A 16,171-nucleotide genomic window follows, 5' to 3' on the forward strand; every position below is an offset into this window, starting at 1 on the left:
CGGCAGCGCCGGCCGCCGCGCCGAGCCGACGGGGCCAAGGGAAGAAAGGCCGCCCAGGGCGCCTGCGCCGCCGGGGCCGCCGGGGCCGCCGGGAAAGCGAGTCCGCGCCGCCACTCCCGCGCTGCGCCGGCCGCCGCGAGAGGACTCGCCTTCCCGGCATGCCCCGCCGCCGCCCCCCGGCCATGTAAGCGCTGCTCGGCGAGCGGCCGCCCCGTTTCCTGGTTGGGCTCCGGCAGCCATTTTGGGCTGAAGAGCGAGCGCGGAGGCCGCGGAGCGGGCAGGGCGCCGGCGGAGGGGCAGGCCGAGCCGAGCGCCGGGCGAAGGCGGGAGGAGCCGTTGGCCGCCTGCATCCGCGGAGCGCCCGCCTCGGCGGCGGGAGGTGCCTGACCGCTGCAGCCGCCCCCCTCCTCGGAGCGCGCTCGCCGTCCCTCGGGCCGCGGGCCCCACGGACATGTCCAGCATGAATCCCGAGTAGTGAGTGCGGGCCGGGGCCGGGGGGGCTGCCCGCGCCGCCGCGCCCCCAACCCGGGGCCTCGCTTTGGGGAGGTGGGGGGCGGCGGGGCCGTCCCCGCGGGTTGGGTTACCGGGGGGGGGGGKGGAAAGTTAACGAGGCGCCTCGGCCTCCCCCCGCCTGCCGCGGGAGGGAGCATGGGCGCCGGCCGCGGGCTGTCCCGGCGCCGCCGCCGCCGCCGCGCACGGGAGCGAGCGAGCGCGCGCGGGGTGCGCGGGGACACGGCGCTTCGTGGAAGCTGATCGGCCCGGCCCGGTGCCGCTGGCGGCTTAGCAGCCGGAGGTCCACCCTGCGCTTTAGCTGCAAGTCATGTGTGTGTCACATGGCTCTTGCAAAACACTTCGTGCCCTGTGTGGGTTTTGCAACGCCGCGACTTGATAATGAAACGCTCTTAGGGGCCGTCTTGGGCTGAAATTGCAGTTGCCTGGAAATCCTGATGATGGCACTTTTTTTTTTCCAGAGGGTGGTACTCAGTCATGGGAATACGACCTTTTATTTCCCTAGTTGACCTGTTTGGGAGTAGGGATGTCTGAGTGCTTTGGCCAATAGTTGTCTGTATCCTGGCAACAGTAAGAGCAGTGACTTGCCCACCAGGATGTTGGGGACAATAAACCTTGTTTCACTCTTGGGGGTTTTTTGAGTGACCAAGAGGAGAGACTTGGGACTGGTTAAAAAGCACTTTAAGACCAGCTGCTTCCCTCTCATCACTCTAGCATTGAAGGCTGTTTTTAGAAGGCTTCCATGTGCTGGCTTTCCTGGCCCTCTGGTTTGGGAAGATGAAGCCACTGTGCCCTCTAATATAACTGAAGTGTTTTTGGTATTAAAGTGTGATGTTACTGTTTTAGATACTCACTGTATCTTTTTATGGATAGCACTTAAGCAGCTTTTGTCTTAAAAGCTTGCTCTTTCACACAACTATGGCTTCAGACTTGCATGGTCATGGCTTTGTGTGCTCTGCTCATGGCTAGCATGATTGCAAGCACTTTGGGTCCATTAAAATCACCTGAAGAGCAAATAGGAATAGAAGGCAAAGTAATTATTGGCTAGTTTGTGATAGTTGGTGAAAACTAAGAGGTACAGCCAGGAACTCAAGTTACATCTTGGCAAGATTACATAATGAGCTTGCTAGTATGGTTTCTGAAAATGCTGAAACAGTAGTTGCATGTAATCAGTGAATGAGAGACTAACAGATTATTGGTGCCTTCATGGACATAATGACTCTCAGGGTTGAACTCAAACCTACCTTGCAGACTGATGGGTTTTGTAGTGGAGGACTGCCTGCAGAGTGTTAGGCCTCTCTGTATAGAGAGAGGTTGAAGGGACTTTTTTTCTACGGATTTCTTGCCTTCCTGAGGCATTCCAGCTTTTTATAAACTGATGCAGAAAATAGTTTCCTCCAATGAGATATTGAATGCTGTTATGAAGATGGAGACTGATTCTCAGTGGAGTGTGCTCATTCCTGGTGGTGAGAACTGCTGAGCTCTTGAAAGCAAAGCAAGGAGGAAAGGCTGTAGTTTGAGAATAATTTTGTAATGTTGAATTGTCATTTCCTGACAGGGCTGTGTCTGCAGGATGGGGATAAGAGCAGGGAAGGGCACAACGGGCTTGACGATTCTGTTCTGTCTCTGTAATATGTGCACTTGGATCAATGTTAAACCAGGAAGACTATTTACAGGATTATAACATTGTTCCTTCTAGTTTACCTGTAACAGGTCCAGATGTCCATTTGTCCTTTCAGAAGTATCTTGCCTGTAATGTAACACTTTCTTACTTCCTGAATGCTGCTTCAGATTAGGTTGTAGCCCTAATTCCTCTCCCCTGGGTGTGCCAGACTGCTGTTAGAGGTCAGTGTGCTAACTAGTTCAGGAATCTGTTAATAAAACTGAAGGAGGCAAGACCTTCAGTGCCAGTCTTTCTACATAAAAAGAGGTTATAGGATTAGAAGCTGCTGGTGTCAAGGTTTGCAGAGAGTATGTGTTTCTGGGAACTTCCTTGAAATGCCAGGGCTGCAGGACAGCCTGACTGACCAGTTAGCGTGCTTTTTGGTGTGAGTGGAGTAGGGGGAGGGATTGGTGAGAGGCTGGCTTCTCAAAACACCTGCCTGCCTAGCCACAAGAGGTGTTCCTTCCACCTCTTTACAGTGCTTAAATAAGCAAAATGTCAATACTGATGCTGTTGTGACTAGATCATGTGGAGGCCTTGTCAGGTTCAGTGTTTCCTGTCCCTTTTGCAACTCGGATGTAGTAGGCTGACTAGCATAAACACATGGGAGGGTGAACTGTCGAACAGCTAAGTGGTTAGGACATTTAATCTTGATGAATGCAGGGGGTTCTAGATACTTCCTTCAAGGGGAGATGAGGCAATGAAGTGTTTTTGGAGTAAGTCTCTTTTGGAATTCCTCAGAAGTGTTAGAGAATACCTTTGTGGGCTTTTCCATCTCTTATCATGGAGTTCAGTAAATGACAATTGAGTGACAACTCTTATATTGCTGAAAATATCATAAACTGTGTTCTAACCTTTCTGAACTGCAATCTGTGGTAGAAAGTGGCATTATGTCTTCTAGATCCTATTTATTTACACAAACAGTGTGCAATCAAAGTGACAGTCATGCTCCTTTTCAAAATTTCTTGGGTGGAAGAACAAAGACTGGGGATTCGAGGCTGCAGTGAGTATCTGTTTACAATAAACTTGCTGCTGACATCAATGATTAAAGCTGATTGCTGCAGTGCCTTTCAGGAGGCAGATGACTACTTGGTCTTGTCTGTATTGGGATAAAACCTTGCTGTCATGAAAACATTTCTTCTACCTGCATAAACTACAGTACCTTAGAGGCCTACAGATCCCTTGTTCCACACAGCGTTGGACAGATCTGTCCTAGACTTGACTTCCTGGTCTTCTGCTGAACTTTGTGCTTACTGACTGTTGCATGGAAAATGCATGTAATATGAGACTGTTCTTCACTCAAGGATTTGACAGGAGCATTTTGGAGATGGCTTTTTTGCAGGAGGCAATTCAAACTTAGCATATCTATTCTTTATCTTGTTAGTGAGAGAAAGTGACCTTCTCCTTTTTGTGGTGAGAAGGGTTTGAAAGCCTCACTCTCACTGTCAGTACCTACCTGCCTTGCTGCAGATCCTCCTCCAGTGTGTTGTCTTTTGTGGGTATTAAACATGACTTGTTTATATAAATAGTGTGAGATAGTTGAATGATAAATTTGAATTCACACCATTTTCAACTGGCTTGGAGAAGGTTATGCTGCATAGCTTGCATTTAGCACACTTTATGAAGGTTTTTTAGACCTTAAGAGCTAGTGACTTAAGTCTTTAGATTAAAGAGCAGAATTCAGTGGCTTCAGAAATGATTGGGTGGCTCTTCAGGAGAGAATACCAAGAATAACCTGTATTTGGCTTGCTGGACACATCAACTACAGTTGAAGCTGTTCACTCAAATATTCCAGCAGCTTAGTTCAGTCTGGAAGTAAAACTGAAATCAGCAGAACCTTGTAGCTTGTTCTCATTTTCCTTCACTTTAAAAAAAAAAAGCAAAGCTGTATTCTTAAAGCTGCATCTAACATCATACCAGGTGTAACAGATTGCTCATTTGATTCTCAAAGCTCATATATAGGCACCTAGTGTCTTCTAAAAGGTCATAAAGCAACTGTACCTAGAAAGGAAGGAGCTATGTTATTGGCCCATAAAAATCCTAATTATACTAATTTTAATTCTATAAACTTAAATATCAATGTTTTACTTAAACCTGTATCAGTTCAGAGGATTTAAGCTTCAGTCTTGCTTCTCTGGGAGAATTAGGGTTCATGACACTTAGCATCTGTTTTGGAGGTGTAATAAACCTAGAGCAGCTTGGTAAAACTGTTCTTAGTGATGCCATGATCAGACTGACATTGGCCCTGCTTTGGATAGGGATAGACCAGGTGGTTTAAGTTATTATATGATCTCTTTGAAATACCAAAGCCCAAGTGAGGGAAGATCTTAACAGTGAAGATGTATAAATATAAGGCTTCTGGGTTCTTGTTGCTTTAACTTAAAACAATAGTGCTATGGATAAACCCTTATAGTTGTTTGCTTTTGAACAATAAATGCCTGCATGTAAAATGGAAGACTTCATAGCAGGATATAGCTGGTTGGTAGCTGCTCCTAACACTAATAGGAACAACCAAGAGGAGCACAAGGTACCTGGTAGTTTGGGGGGAACCTGAATCCCCCTTTGAAGCAAGGGGAAGCTCTTAAGTGAACCCTTCAAACCTGTAGCTGAAGCCTTAGCTACGCTAGGTAGGGATTTAGTTTTCTCCACTGACATTAGCAGGAAAATAATTTTAGTGAAGACAATGTAGTTGTAATATTCATATGTTACCATTCTTAAGGGGATTATAACATGCTGCAGGCTCTACTACTTTCAAGTGTATTAATGCTACTACAAGTAGTAATTAACTTTAGTATTGCTGAAAACATCTAGTTTTGCAGGGAACTAACAATTGAAATTTGTTGATTGACTGTTTATCAACCAAAATTGATGAAATAGAAATGAGCTATTCTAAAGCTGCTTAACTGAAAGCTTAGGCAGTGGGGAAGGGGTATAGGTTGGATAGTGGACCTGGTCTTGAGAGCTCTTGCACCTTGTGCTCCAGACTACGTCAAGTTTCTCTGCTCCCAGAGAACTAAATTGTTAGTGGGGGTGGATAGGAAGGGATTTAAATGGTTCTTGCTACAGTTGCTATCATGTAGCTGCTTGCCTCAGTTGCTGCATGTTGGTGGCACTCCAGAGGTAGCAGTGATGGGTAGCTGAAGGGAGGAAAGGTATTGACCGGTGTTTCATCACGGTTAGTCTTGCTTCAGCACACTAAAAGGGATTTGGGGACTTGAAGCCTTTTTTTCCTGTGACAGCACAGCACGCAACCTTGCATCTTCAACTGCTGGATCGTCAGTGTGGCTGTGGTAGGGTTTCTGCAAGTGAAACCACAGGAAATATGAAACTGCTCTCTTGAAGCGTACAGAGAGGAAGTGTTCAGGGCTCCATGTTGTGAAGCAAGGGTTTTGGTGCCTGCTTATAGGCAGGCTCTGGCTTCAGCAGCTGCCTATCTTGCCCATGCTATCCTGGGCAATAATCACCAGGGTTTGGCTGCTAGCAATAATGCTTCTGGTCAGGTCGCTATCTTGAAACTTAAGTTAGATTTCATCACAACCTGCATGCCTTATTTCCCCCAAATTAGTTGGGGTAATTACTGTCATAATTCTAAAACCATCTTACCTTGTATTAGTATATGACTTGACAGAGGGAGTGAGTTCTGATGACCTTAAACTGCTAAATGTTCTTTCAGTGACTTTGATTTTTAAAATACCTTGATTGCTTTTAACTTTGCACTGTGGGGGCAGCTTGCCTTTTTAAGGATTAGCTTATTAGTTGCTAATCCACCACTTTTAACTTGGCTGTAGCCTTGAGAGAAGAGCTGCAGAAACTGGTGAAGACTTCATTTGAGCATGTTCTTGCAGCCAGGGACCAGCCAGAATGACAGTCCTCCAGGCACTTGAACAGAGGAGTGGTGAAAAGCCTCGTAGTTGGCCATCTGTTTGGCTCTTATCAGTTGCAGGATGGATGCAGTTTCCTAGCTGGATTCCTGCCAGCCAAAGTCAATGGCAGTGTTAGAGAATAATAGGTGGGGACAGTTGACTGTAGGTGTTCAAGCTTTGTCTTCTCCATTTGGTTAAGTGGGCCTAGGAGCATGTCTGTTGTAAACTCCTGTGGTTACATGATCACAGGGCTTAATCCTGGACATTACAGGGCTGGAGTCTAGAATGGGTTAGTCCAATATATATAGTGAGCAGAGTAACTTGTTTAAGTGGTGGTTCACTGCTTTTTTCCTGCTATTTGATCTTTGCTATTAAACTGCCATATTTGTCTTGTTGTGACTAACACAAAATCTAATGTTTTGCTAATAGCAAAATCTTCACTGCCCTTTAGAATAAGGGATAATTAAAGTAAGTGAAGTGTTATCCTTGATTCTGCAGTAAAGAACAAATGCTAGAAATCGTTAAGGTAGTTCTAAGCAGCCTCCATGAAGTGCCAGTGTTTCAGCATTAATAGAGATAGTGAAGTGGCTACTATTTTGCAGATATTCCCTATCTGCAGGTAAAGAATAGGTCAGTCACTTAGGATACTGTGCTTGTTCTCTCAGTGCTGAGAGCGACTCAGCATTGAGCACAAAAGCAAGAATTGTCATCCTTGTCAGCATGACTTTAGAATTGCTAATATCCCACCTGACATCCTCTAGAGCATGAATGTGTTCTCATCTGGCAATGGCAAGCTTTATTTTCCTTCCTGAAAGGTGAGTGGAGCATGTGCTTGTTACTGGCTGTTAGTAGTCTGTCATGGAAGGTGAATGTTCCTTTTGCTTTAGCAGGCCACTAAACTTGATGTTAATATTATCTACCTTTAAACTGCATATTACACTGTTGGCTTTTACTGAAACTTAGATTTGGGCCACTTAAACTGAGGAAGGAATTGCTTGTTTTTAGCCAGCTACATGATATTTCTGAAGTTGTGTGCTGGAATCAAGCCTTTGATTTTTAAAGAGGATCCAAAGGTAGCTGTCTGTCCACCAGAGCAGTTACTGCTACTATGTGCATGCTACTCAAGTCACTCAAGTAAGCATTGAGGCTTAGACTTTGCTAAGAAGCACAATCTTAGTATTAGCTATGCCACAAAAGGGCTGTAGTAGGACTATATTGGTCTTGCTGATAGTGATACTAATATCTCTTGTGTAACTTCATAAAACTACAGTTCTAGAAAAATGCTGTGTTCAGAACATTTCTACACTTTGCATATAGGGTAAATTAAGTGTATTGTGAAAGCTTTAAACTGGATAGAGAAGTTCAGAGTTGTAGGTGATTATTTCCTAGTAGTAAACTCATTTAACCAGCTCAAATGTAGTAATATACTAGCTATAAGGAATTTGGGTCTCAATAGCAGTTTTCATTAAGTGACATATTTCTTTTCTTCTGCAGTGACTATTTATTCAAGCTACTTCTGATTGGAGACTCCGGTGTTGGGAAATCTTGCCTTCTACTTAGGTTTGCAGTAAGTGATCATGCTTGAAAACTTCATGTAGAAAAGCTACTGAGTACTTAGCAACAATGCCTTTGCTGAAAGAGCTACTTGAAAGGACTGATGTGTGTCAGGAGTTGGTATACCAAGGAATAATTAAAATGTTCCACCGCCCTCCAGTTTTGTGCATTTGTTTCCAGATGATGTATTAGTTCATGAGTAATAATGGAAAGAAATATCAAGAAAATGTCTGATTAAGTTTAATTCTCATTTTCCTGGTACTTGAGAACAAGGTATCTTAAATTAAGTCCCACCATTACACTAGGGGTGCATGATTATCTTGAACACTAAAGATGAAAGAACACACTTAAATTTTGGGGTGTACACATTCAGGAATGAAGAATCCAAGTGTGTCTGGGCAAGAAGGTGATCAGTTATTAGCTGATCTGAATATTTTCAGCCAGATAAAGTTTGAAGTCCTCACTGAAGAGGCCTATCAGTTGTATAGTCTGAGGGAGATGTAATTAAATATTATGCTAGGATTAGTAAGGCCTTAAAGCCTCCTTTAATGAATGTGTGTAAGACTTTAAAGCTGCTGGCGGGCTGCTGTTTCTGGAACCTCATGTAAGAGCATCTGCTGTGGTGCAGTGCAGCACACCTGAGACTTGCCCTTCCTGTAATCAGAAGACTCTTGTAATGCTTCAAGTAAGGCCACCATGAGTGCCAAAGCCTCTGTCTTACAGCATGACATAGAAGGACTTGAGCTATATGACCAGCTATTGCTGAGTATTGCTAAAGCACTTGAATTTCTAACTGATGCGACTGGATTGCTTCACTCTGCAGTATATCTCATGAGCTACAAAAGTGAATTGGTACCTTTAGTCTTCCTGTTAATGGGAAGAGTTAAAATGGGTCTGACAGTTTTGGAGTCCCATTGACTCTATCTGTTTATCCCAAAATGCAGCTTTATGTTGCTATGGAAGGAGAGAAAGGGTGGGGAGTGGAATTACATCTTGATGTTACTTCAAAATAATGGCAGTGGTTTCACATACTAAACATTTGCTGTAGGCACCTCTGGAAAGAGCCTGTCTTGTTCAACATCATTCATATAAAATGTTAAGCAATTTGTATGTGGTGGACGAACAAGTTAAAGCTGTTCCGGCCAGTGTTTGTGCAGCATTACTTGTACTAGGCAGATCAACAATAAAACCAGCGTAAACACTAGAAAGATGTAACCTGCTCTGCTCTCAGAACTAGAGGCAGCGAATTGGAAGTAATACCACAGCTGCAGCAGCGCTCCCAGGTCAATCTAGCCTGTCTCCCTTGCAGATGCTTTTGAATTAATTTTGACTTAGTGTGAATCATTCAACTTTTCTTTTTTTGACGACCAGCTTAAGTTTGGGCTCAGTTTATCTGGTATTTTTTCAACTAAGTAGCTTTTTACTTTAGAAATTTGACTTTCTAATTAAGCAATTTTACTTTGACATAAGGAATTACTGAGCATTCACTTACCTATGTTCTTCCTGCTGCAGGTTAAACTGTATCAGGCTTCTCAAATATATGCTTTTGTGTATTGAAGTGTTAAGGAAGTAAATGCATTAAGCCTTTCAGAATGACATGACTTTATTCTTATTTGTCTGTTCCCTAAGCGAAATGTATTAACTAAGGTGTCTTCCATTCACAACCCAAAGAAATCCCTTGCTCTTGTGATAGCTGTTGTTTACATAGGGCTCTTCATGGTATCTTGTTATCTGAAGTTCAGTCTTGCTGGTATTGAGGGAATAGAAATATCCTTCATGCCAGTAGGTTAACAATCCCTAGCACCCAGCAAAGACTCATTTGAAACTTCCTGTGTGCCTTAAGGCCTGCTGGAGACTTGGTCAGTTCCGTGCAAGCCACTAAAACTTGTGCGATGCATCGTTTCCTGTATTTACTCAGGCTGCAGAGGCGAGGACTTTAATACAAGTATCCAAGCTGTAACTCTAAACTTTCTTAGCAACCAGCTGTGGTAGCAGAAGGCCTGAAAATCAGATGTGGAATGTGACTGAGGCAAAGCCTCTAGCTTTTTGTAGGTAGATGCCATGTAATAAAGATGAAAACCCCTCAAAGTAAAATAGAAATCGGAGGCATTTTAATAACCATAATGGTTATTTTAAATAGCACTTTGGTCGGCCAACTTGAACAAATGCTGAGTTAAACCACAGTTGAAAAGGACTTAATCCTAGAGAACTTTCAGAAATGAGTTACTTATTAATTTGGGAGCATAAATCTTGTCATATAAGATATTTTTAAAAATCTTTAAGAAATTCTGAAAGGTAAATATTCAGTGAGAAATATTTAATTACCTTCTGGGCTTTCCACTGAATGATCAGACCATTTGTGTTAGTGAATTAAGTACCTTTGGTGTCTGAGTGGTGCTTGTCTACTGCATAGCAGAGTAGGTGACTACAAAAGAGCTGCAAATGGCTTGACTTATTACTAACTTTCTCCTAGGATGACACGTACACAGAAAGTTACATCAGCACAATTGGTGTGGACTTCAAAATCAGAACTATAGAACTAGATGGGAAAACGATCAAACTTCAAATAGTAAGTAATATTTCTTGACTCCTGGGTAACTCGGCTACTAATGGTTGTGAATATAAATTTGAGCTTCAACAGGTTATCTTTGTACTTTTTACCTAATCATTAATACATAAGTAGTATCTTCTAAGCTAGGTGGTTTTTACCCATCTGCAAGAGTTCTCATGACCTCTCTGCCCTTAAAGAAGGGCATGTATCAAGACTGTCTGCCTGAAAGGGTAAACTACCTGCTAAGAATTTCTTTACTGGGAAGAAAAAGTGCAAGTATTTAAAAGGCAATGTGAGCAGTGAGATTAAGAGGGTAGGATCCCATGTTGGTATGTTCTCAGATCAAAACTGAAGTGGTGGAATTCTGCAGTACTTAACAAGGATTTGTACAAATGAAAGAAATTCCTCAACAGCTGTTAATAGCCATCTGTACTGTATAGTGCTTTGTAACTGCTTTCATTGACCCAAATGGAAAAACTGACATAGGTGCTTGTAACTGGCCTTTCTGCCTTAGCGCTGGGTAGTGTTTTTTGGTTATGCTCTTGGGCTTCTGCTAGGAGTAAGTGGAGGAAAAGACTTGGCAGCTCTCTTCTCTAATCTTGAAGCCCTCTAAAAGGGTGACTTGTGTGTAATGAAATCAAATATCTATGCAAGGTCATGTAATCCTTGTCAGCCACAGCCTCCAGCTCAAGTGGAGGCTCTTGGGACTTAAAGTAGTGACTCAGGGATTCTGAGCTTGGTTTTGTGGAGCAGGACTCCAGTTTACAGCCAGAAGCCTGATTCTGAGCCTGCAGACCTCATGTAGCTATCCTGAGTCCAGAGCAGCCCACTAGGAATGCTGTCTCTGCTAAAATTCTGTCTGCAAGCCTATTTTTAATAGGCTGCTAGCCCTATTCTTGATACGGCTCCAGGAACAGAAATGGATGCTAAGGTAGCTTAACCAGGAAGAGTAGAAGTTGTCAAGTGTTTGGGTGAGCTGCTGCCCCTACCCTGGTGGGGGAAGAGGATAAGCACCAGCTGTCCTTTATGCTAACTCTCCTGGCAGGAGAAGGGAACCAGAGGAGACTTGCTTCTGAAATGTTGCATTTCATCCTCTGAAGAGGATGTCACTTTTAAACACTTCTACAGCAGTTCCTATACCAAGCAAGTTAAAGGGAGTGGAACACTAAAGATACCGATACCCCTCTGACCTATGACTTGTGTTTACAGATGCAAAAATGGCTTCTGTTTGAGTCAAAACTACTTAAAACTGTTTTTAGTGAGATTTTTTATTATACTTGTCTAAAACTCAATAGATGAGCACTTCTAGAAAAGTTCCTACTGAAGTGCAATTCAAAATACCAGTTTCTTGATTATCTTAAGTTTCATTTGATGCAGATGCAGTTTCAGAACAGTTCCTGTAGATGTGACTTGGACTAGATATGCCTATAGTTGGATGGCTGATCAGCCAAGTTGTATTTCTGCAAGTTAATGTGCAGCGCTGATACAGGTGAACTGCAGCAACTGATCCTGTTTGTCTTGTAGTGGGACACAGCAGGACAGGAGAGATTTCGAACCATCACTTCCAGTTACTATAGAGGAGCTCATGGCATCATAGTTGTGTATGATGTTACAGATCAGGTAAGTGTTAAAGCCTCTGTGCCTACAGTGTTTCCCAAGATGGAATACACTTGGCTAATGTGGCAACAAAACTTGCAATTTGATGCTTTTGCATGACATAGGATTTATAACACAGCATTTTTGAAGGAGTCGGTGATCTGTGTTCTCCAGGCTGCATTAAGGTTTATCAGGCTAAATGCATTCTGATTTCTGGGTTGGGGCTAAACATAGAAATAAAGGGTCTGCTAGGCTACGTGTTTCTAAAGCAGTTGCATCTTAGGCTTAACCTAAAACTTGGGCAGCTAACTGACTGTTACATGTGAACGCTTGCCAACCTGCATTTGGCAGCAGGAACTCTGAATTACTGCCTGAAGTTGAAAGGTTTCTGAAGATACTTGAACTTAAGAATTGGCCTCTGAAATGGAGAATCTTCAGCATGTGTGCGGGGTATAAGTGAGCCAGTGCTTTCTGAGAAGGAATCTTTGCAAAGATCACTGGTGTGGTAGTCCTGTTTGGGGGGGCTCTTGGAGTATAGAGTTCCTTGAATTAATAGAAAAGGAACAAGCAGGTTTGGTCACGAACTTGAATGTCAGTTCAGCATGGTGGTTCTGCATTTCTGGAGTCAAAGGTCGTTTCAGTGTCTCCACAACCAATGTGGTTTGCAGCTAACACCTGGTGTCTTGCAAGTGCCTGGGGTTCATGTTCTGCTTTCAGCTATGTGCTGTGTCTTTAATCTCTCCTACAGGAGGAGGAGGAGGAGGAGTCCCTGCTAGTGGAAACTGATGTTGGCTTTTTAAGAGTGAGCGGGGAAGAAGGGGAGGAGTGGAGCAAGGGGTGATTGTGTAGGGCTTGCCTCAATGGACTGAAGAGCTATAGACCCTGTGACTCCCCTGAGGAAATTAGGGGAGTACTGTGTGGATAAATACAGTAGTACTTAAGTAGAAAGTCCTCTGACTGTATCTTCTGGCTGTGAAGCACACTGAGAAATTATGTTGCTTTACATTCTTTCCAAGTTATTAGTGAATAACACTGAGCTCTCATTTTGATTAGGGAATCTTTCTTACACTTCTCTTACCTCCTAGGAGTCTTTTAATAATGTAAAACAGTGGCTGCAGGAGATAGACCGTTATGCCAGTGAAAACGTCAACAAGTTGTTGGTGGGGAACAAATGTGATCTGACCACAAAGAAAGTAGTAGACTATACAACAGCAAAGGTATGTTGATGTTAATATATACTTACTTGGTTGAACACCTAGTCTGGATCATAATGTGCTTGAGTAAGTTCTGGTGTAGGGATGCATCTTGGTACATAGATGTCAATGTGCCCTAAATGCCAGCAGCATAATGAGCCCTTGAGTACTCCAGTGCAAGTGACGAAACTGGAGTTTAGAAGTGGGATGGTGGTCTAGGAACTTGTGGTTTTTATGGAGGTGTGCCAGGTTACAAGGTGAGGTATGAACTTACTATATGCTGTTTCTCAATTGCAGGAATTTGCGGATTCTCTTGGAATTCCATTTTTGGAAACCAGTGCAAAGAATGCCACAAATGTAGAACAGTCTTTCATGACCATGGCTGCTGAGATTAAAAAACGAATGGGTCCTGGAGCTACAGCTGGTGGTGCAGAGAAGTCCAATGTTAAAATTCAGAGCACTCCAGTCAAGCAGTCTAGTGGAGGTTGCTGCTAAAACTTGCCTCCCCCCTTTTGTCTCACAACAATGAATTTGCAATCTGAACCCAAGTGAAAAAAAAAATTGCCTGAATTGTACTGTATGTAGCTGCACTACAACAGATTCTTACCGTCTCCACAAAGGTCAGAGATTGTAAATGGTCAATACTGACTTTTTTTATTCCCTTGACTCAAGACAGCTAACTTCATTTTCAGAACTGTTTTAAACCTTTGTGCTGGTTTATAAACGTGTAATCCTTGTTGCTTTTCCTGATACCAGACTGTTTCCTGTGGTTGGTTAGGATGTATTTTTGTTTTGATGTTTCTATTGGCATGTTTAGATGTCAGGTTTAGTCTTCTGAAGATGAAGTTTAGCCATTTTGTATCAAACAGCACAACAGTGTCTGTCACTTTCCATGCATAAAATTTAGTAAGATATATGTAAGATCTGATTTACTAGTTCCTTCTTGTAGAATTATAAATGGAAAGATCACACTATCTGATTAATAGTTTCTTCATACTCTGCATATAATTTGTGGCTGCAGAATATTGTAATTTGTTGCACAATATGTAACAAAACTGAAGAAATGTTTAATAAATATTGTACTTATTGGAAGTAATATCAAACTGTATGGTGATAAATATTGTCTTAATTTGTATGGCTAAGGGGGAAATCAGGCTTGCATTGTGCACAAAACATATCTTTGTGCAGCCATGGCACTCAGCCCCTCTAGTAGACCAGATAACTTCCCCAGAAGTAAAACTAGTGACTATGGCCGAAAAGACTGAGTTGTCATGGTGCTTAAGGCATATATCCTGTACCTGGAACACCCAGCTAATGTTCATGGAGGCATAATGCATTCTGAATGTACAGCAGCTCCCTATCTTAGTCTTGGAACTTAATTTATTTCTCAAGGACTTGATTTAGGGATTCTTGTCTGCTCTGTGTAGTAGGGGAGAACAGTATTTTCTGAACATGAATGACTTCAAAGTAACCTTGAGGTGGTGTGACTCTACCAGTACATTTTGTCTTTTCTATATACTGTTACTTCCATCCTCTTTTAATCAATACTCTTCTGACTTAGTGCAACAGCTTAGTTCCTATTCTGTTATGCATAAAGGCATCAGAAGGATGAAATGGGGACAAGTGATCTTACTGGTCAAGTAAGACCCCACACCAGACTGTTGCGCAAAGTAGGCGCTATTTCAAACAATTTGGAACTAACCAGCAGCCAAGAGGTTTTGGACAGTGTGTGATTCTTTGTACAGAGCTAATCAAATCATTAGTGCCTGATGTCTAGCTAAAAGCCACAGGAAAGCTAGCCTATAACACTTCCTATACATGTAAAATTGTTCAGCTTTATCTAAACTCAAATGTTCAGCCTATTCTGTAAATAGTCTCATGTTTGAAAGACCATGTAACATTCCCCTAGTAGTAAATACACCCTGTGATAGTAAAACTATAGCCTAAGTATGTTGTGAGGTATAAACTAAAACTGGTGCAAATATCCTCTTTTTTTTGGTTGGGGGGGGAACTTTGGCTAACAGCTTTCTTCAACATAGTTGCATCAATCAACAGGCAATTGTAATACATAAAAGTATTGTCATGGTTAAGTTGAACTCTTCCACTTGAGACCTTCACAATAAAGTGATGTGCTTTCTATTAGAGATGTGCTTGTTGGTATAATTCATTATATGTGACTCGCTCCTAGGAAGCTGGAGCAGTAGGAGTAGGGAGTGCTGCTAAGATCAGGAAGTGAACAGATGGAGGTGTGTTGAAGGTAAAACATCTTCCCTTCAGAGAACTGCACAAATGAACTTAAATGTCAAGATGCCTGCTACATACTATCCAAAACAATGTTAATATATACAGTAATAAAAGCATTGCAAAACCAACTTGGGCTATACCAGTTGTTCAGTGGTTTTTTGTTTTTTGTTTTTTTTTACTAAGTCATTACTGTGTTAATGTGCTGGTACTGTTAAGTGCTAGAGCCTGGGGAGAGGTTGGAGTTGCACTGAGGAGTGAAGACTAGGCCTAAAAATCAGAGGCAGGGGAACAGTGCCTGGAACTGTAGCCTCACCTAAGAGTTAAGATGTTAAGTAGCTTTAACATGTTGTGTCAGGTTTAAGACTCAAAGTGGTAGCAAACAGGCACCAGTAGCTTATTTCTTGTGTTCAAGATAGGTGGTAGCATTCACTGTGCATGAAAAGCCTGGACCTCTTCTGCTCCAGGCTTCTTCTAACTAAGGGTCCCCCTGAATGCCCATAGGTATGAGAGGTAGTGGAGGTGACTCCAAAGAGTAACCATTTGCTTGTGCCTTTTTGACCTTCGGCTGATCTATATGAATGGTCACCTGTGACTTAGCAATACAAGCTAGTCATTTAAGTTGAGGGGATGGAATAGGGGGGAGTGTGTGTGTGTATATATATTTTAATAAAGCATTTGAGATGGTGCAGTTTTCAAACCTAAACTATTCAGAGGTGGTTAATTGCTTTAGTTTAACTGTGCTTTTTACACAAAGTTCACTTCTCTCTTTTCTGTTCACAAGAATGGGAGGAAATGATGCATTCTTCATGAGAACATGAGGATAACTATTTAGTTTAAAGGTTAAGTAAAACAAAAGTACCAACACTCTCTAATTGGCTGTAACTTTTTTAGACACTTATCCTGTTAAGCTTCTTTAGATGTGCTGTTTTCTCTTTCAGAAAACATCTAGAGCTCCTTTCTGACTTTTGTGAGTACTGATGAACATTAGCTGTAAGGA

The 16,171-nt window shown here is 42.5% G+C and overlaps 1 protein-coding gene across 2 annotated transcripts; it reads left to right on the forward strand.

Moving 5' to 3' along the window:
* Window positions 1-215: 215 nt before the first annotated feature.
* RAB1A (RAB1A, member RAS oncogene family) lies at window positions 216-15,302 on the forward strand. 2 transcript variants are annotated; one of them, XM_026080696.1, is made up of 6 exons: window positions 216-474; window positions 7,531-7,603; window positions 10,064-10,159; window positions 11,666-11,761; window positions 12,823-12,954; window positions 13,228-15,302. In XM_026080696.1, exons 1-6 carry the CDS (start codon window positions 452-454, stop codon window positions 13,423-13,425), a joined length of 618 nt encoding a protein of 205 aa, XP_025936481.1. In that variant the 5' UTR covers window positions 216-451; the 3' UTR covers window positions 13,426-15,302. The 2 variants fall into 2 exon arrangements, with proteins under 2 accessions (XP_025936481.1, XP_025936480.1); XM_026080695.1 differs by lacking the exon at window positions 216-474 and adding an exon at window positions 4,077-6,851.
* Window positions 15,303-16,171: the final 869 nt, after the last annotated feature.

Source organism: Apteryx rowi, unplaced genomic scaffold (genome assembly GCF_003343035.1).
Source record: "Apteryx rowi isolate R43461 unplaced genomic scaffold, aptRow1 scaffold_53, whole genome shotgun sequence".
Classification (NCBI taxonomy): Eukaryota; Metazoa; Chordata; class Aves; order Apterygiformes; family Apterygidae; genus Apteryx; species Apteryx rowi.

Coding starts and splice junctions, on each gene's coding strand:
- RAB1A (XM_026080695.1), top strand. CDS start 6,805: ATGTGTTCTCATCTGGCAATGGCAAGCTTTATTTTCCTTCCTGAAAG. Junction 7,604..10,063: donor GCCTTCTACTTAGGTTTGCA/GTAAGTGATCAT, acceptor ACTTTCTCCTAG/GATGACACGTACACAGAAAG. Junction 10,160..11,665: donor AAACGATCAAACTTCAAATA/GTAAGTAATATT, acceptor TTTGTCTTGTAG/TGGGACACAGCAGGACAGGA.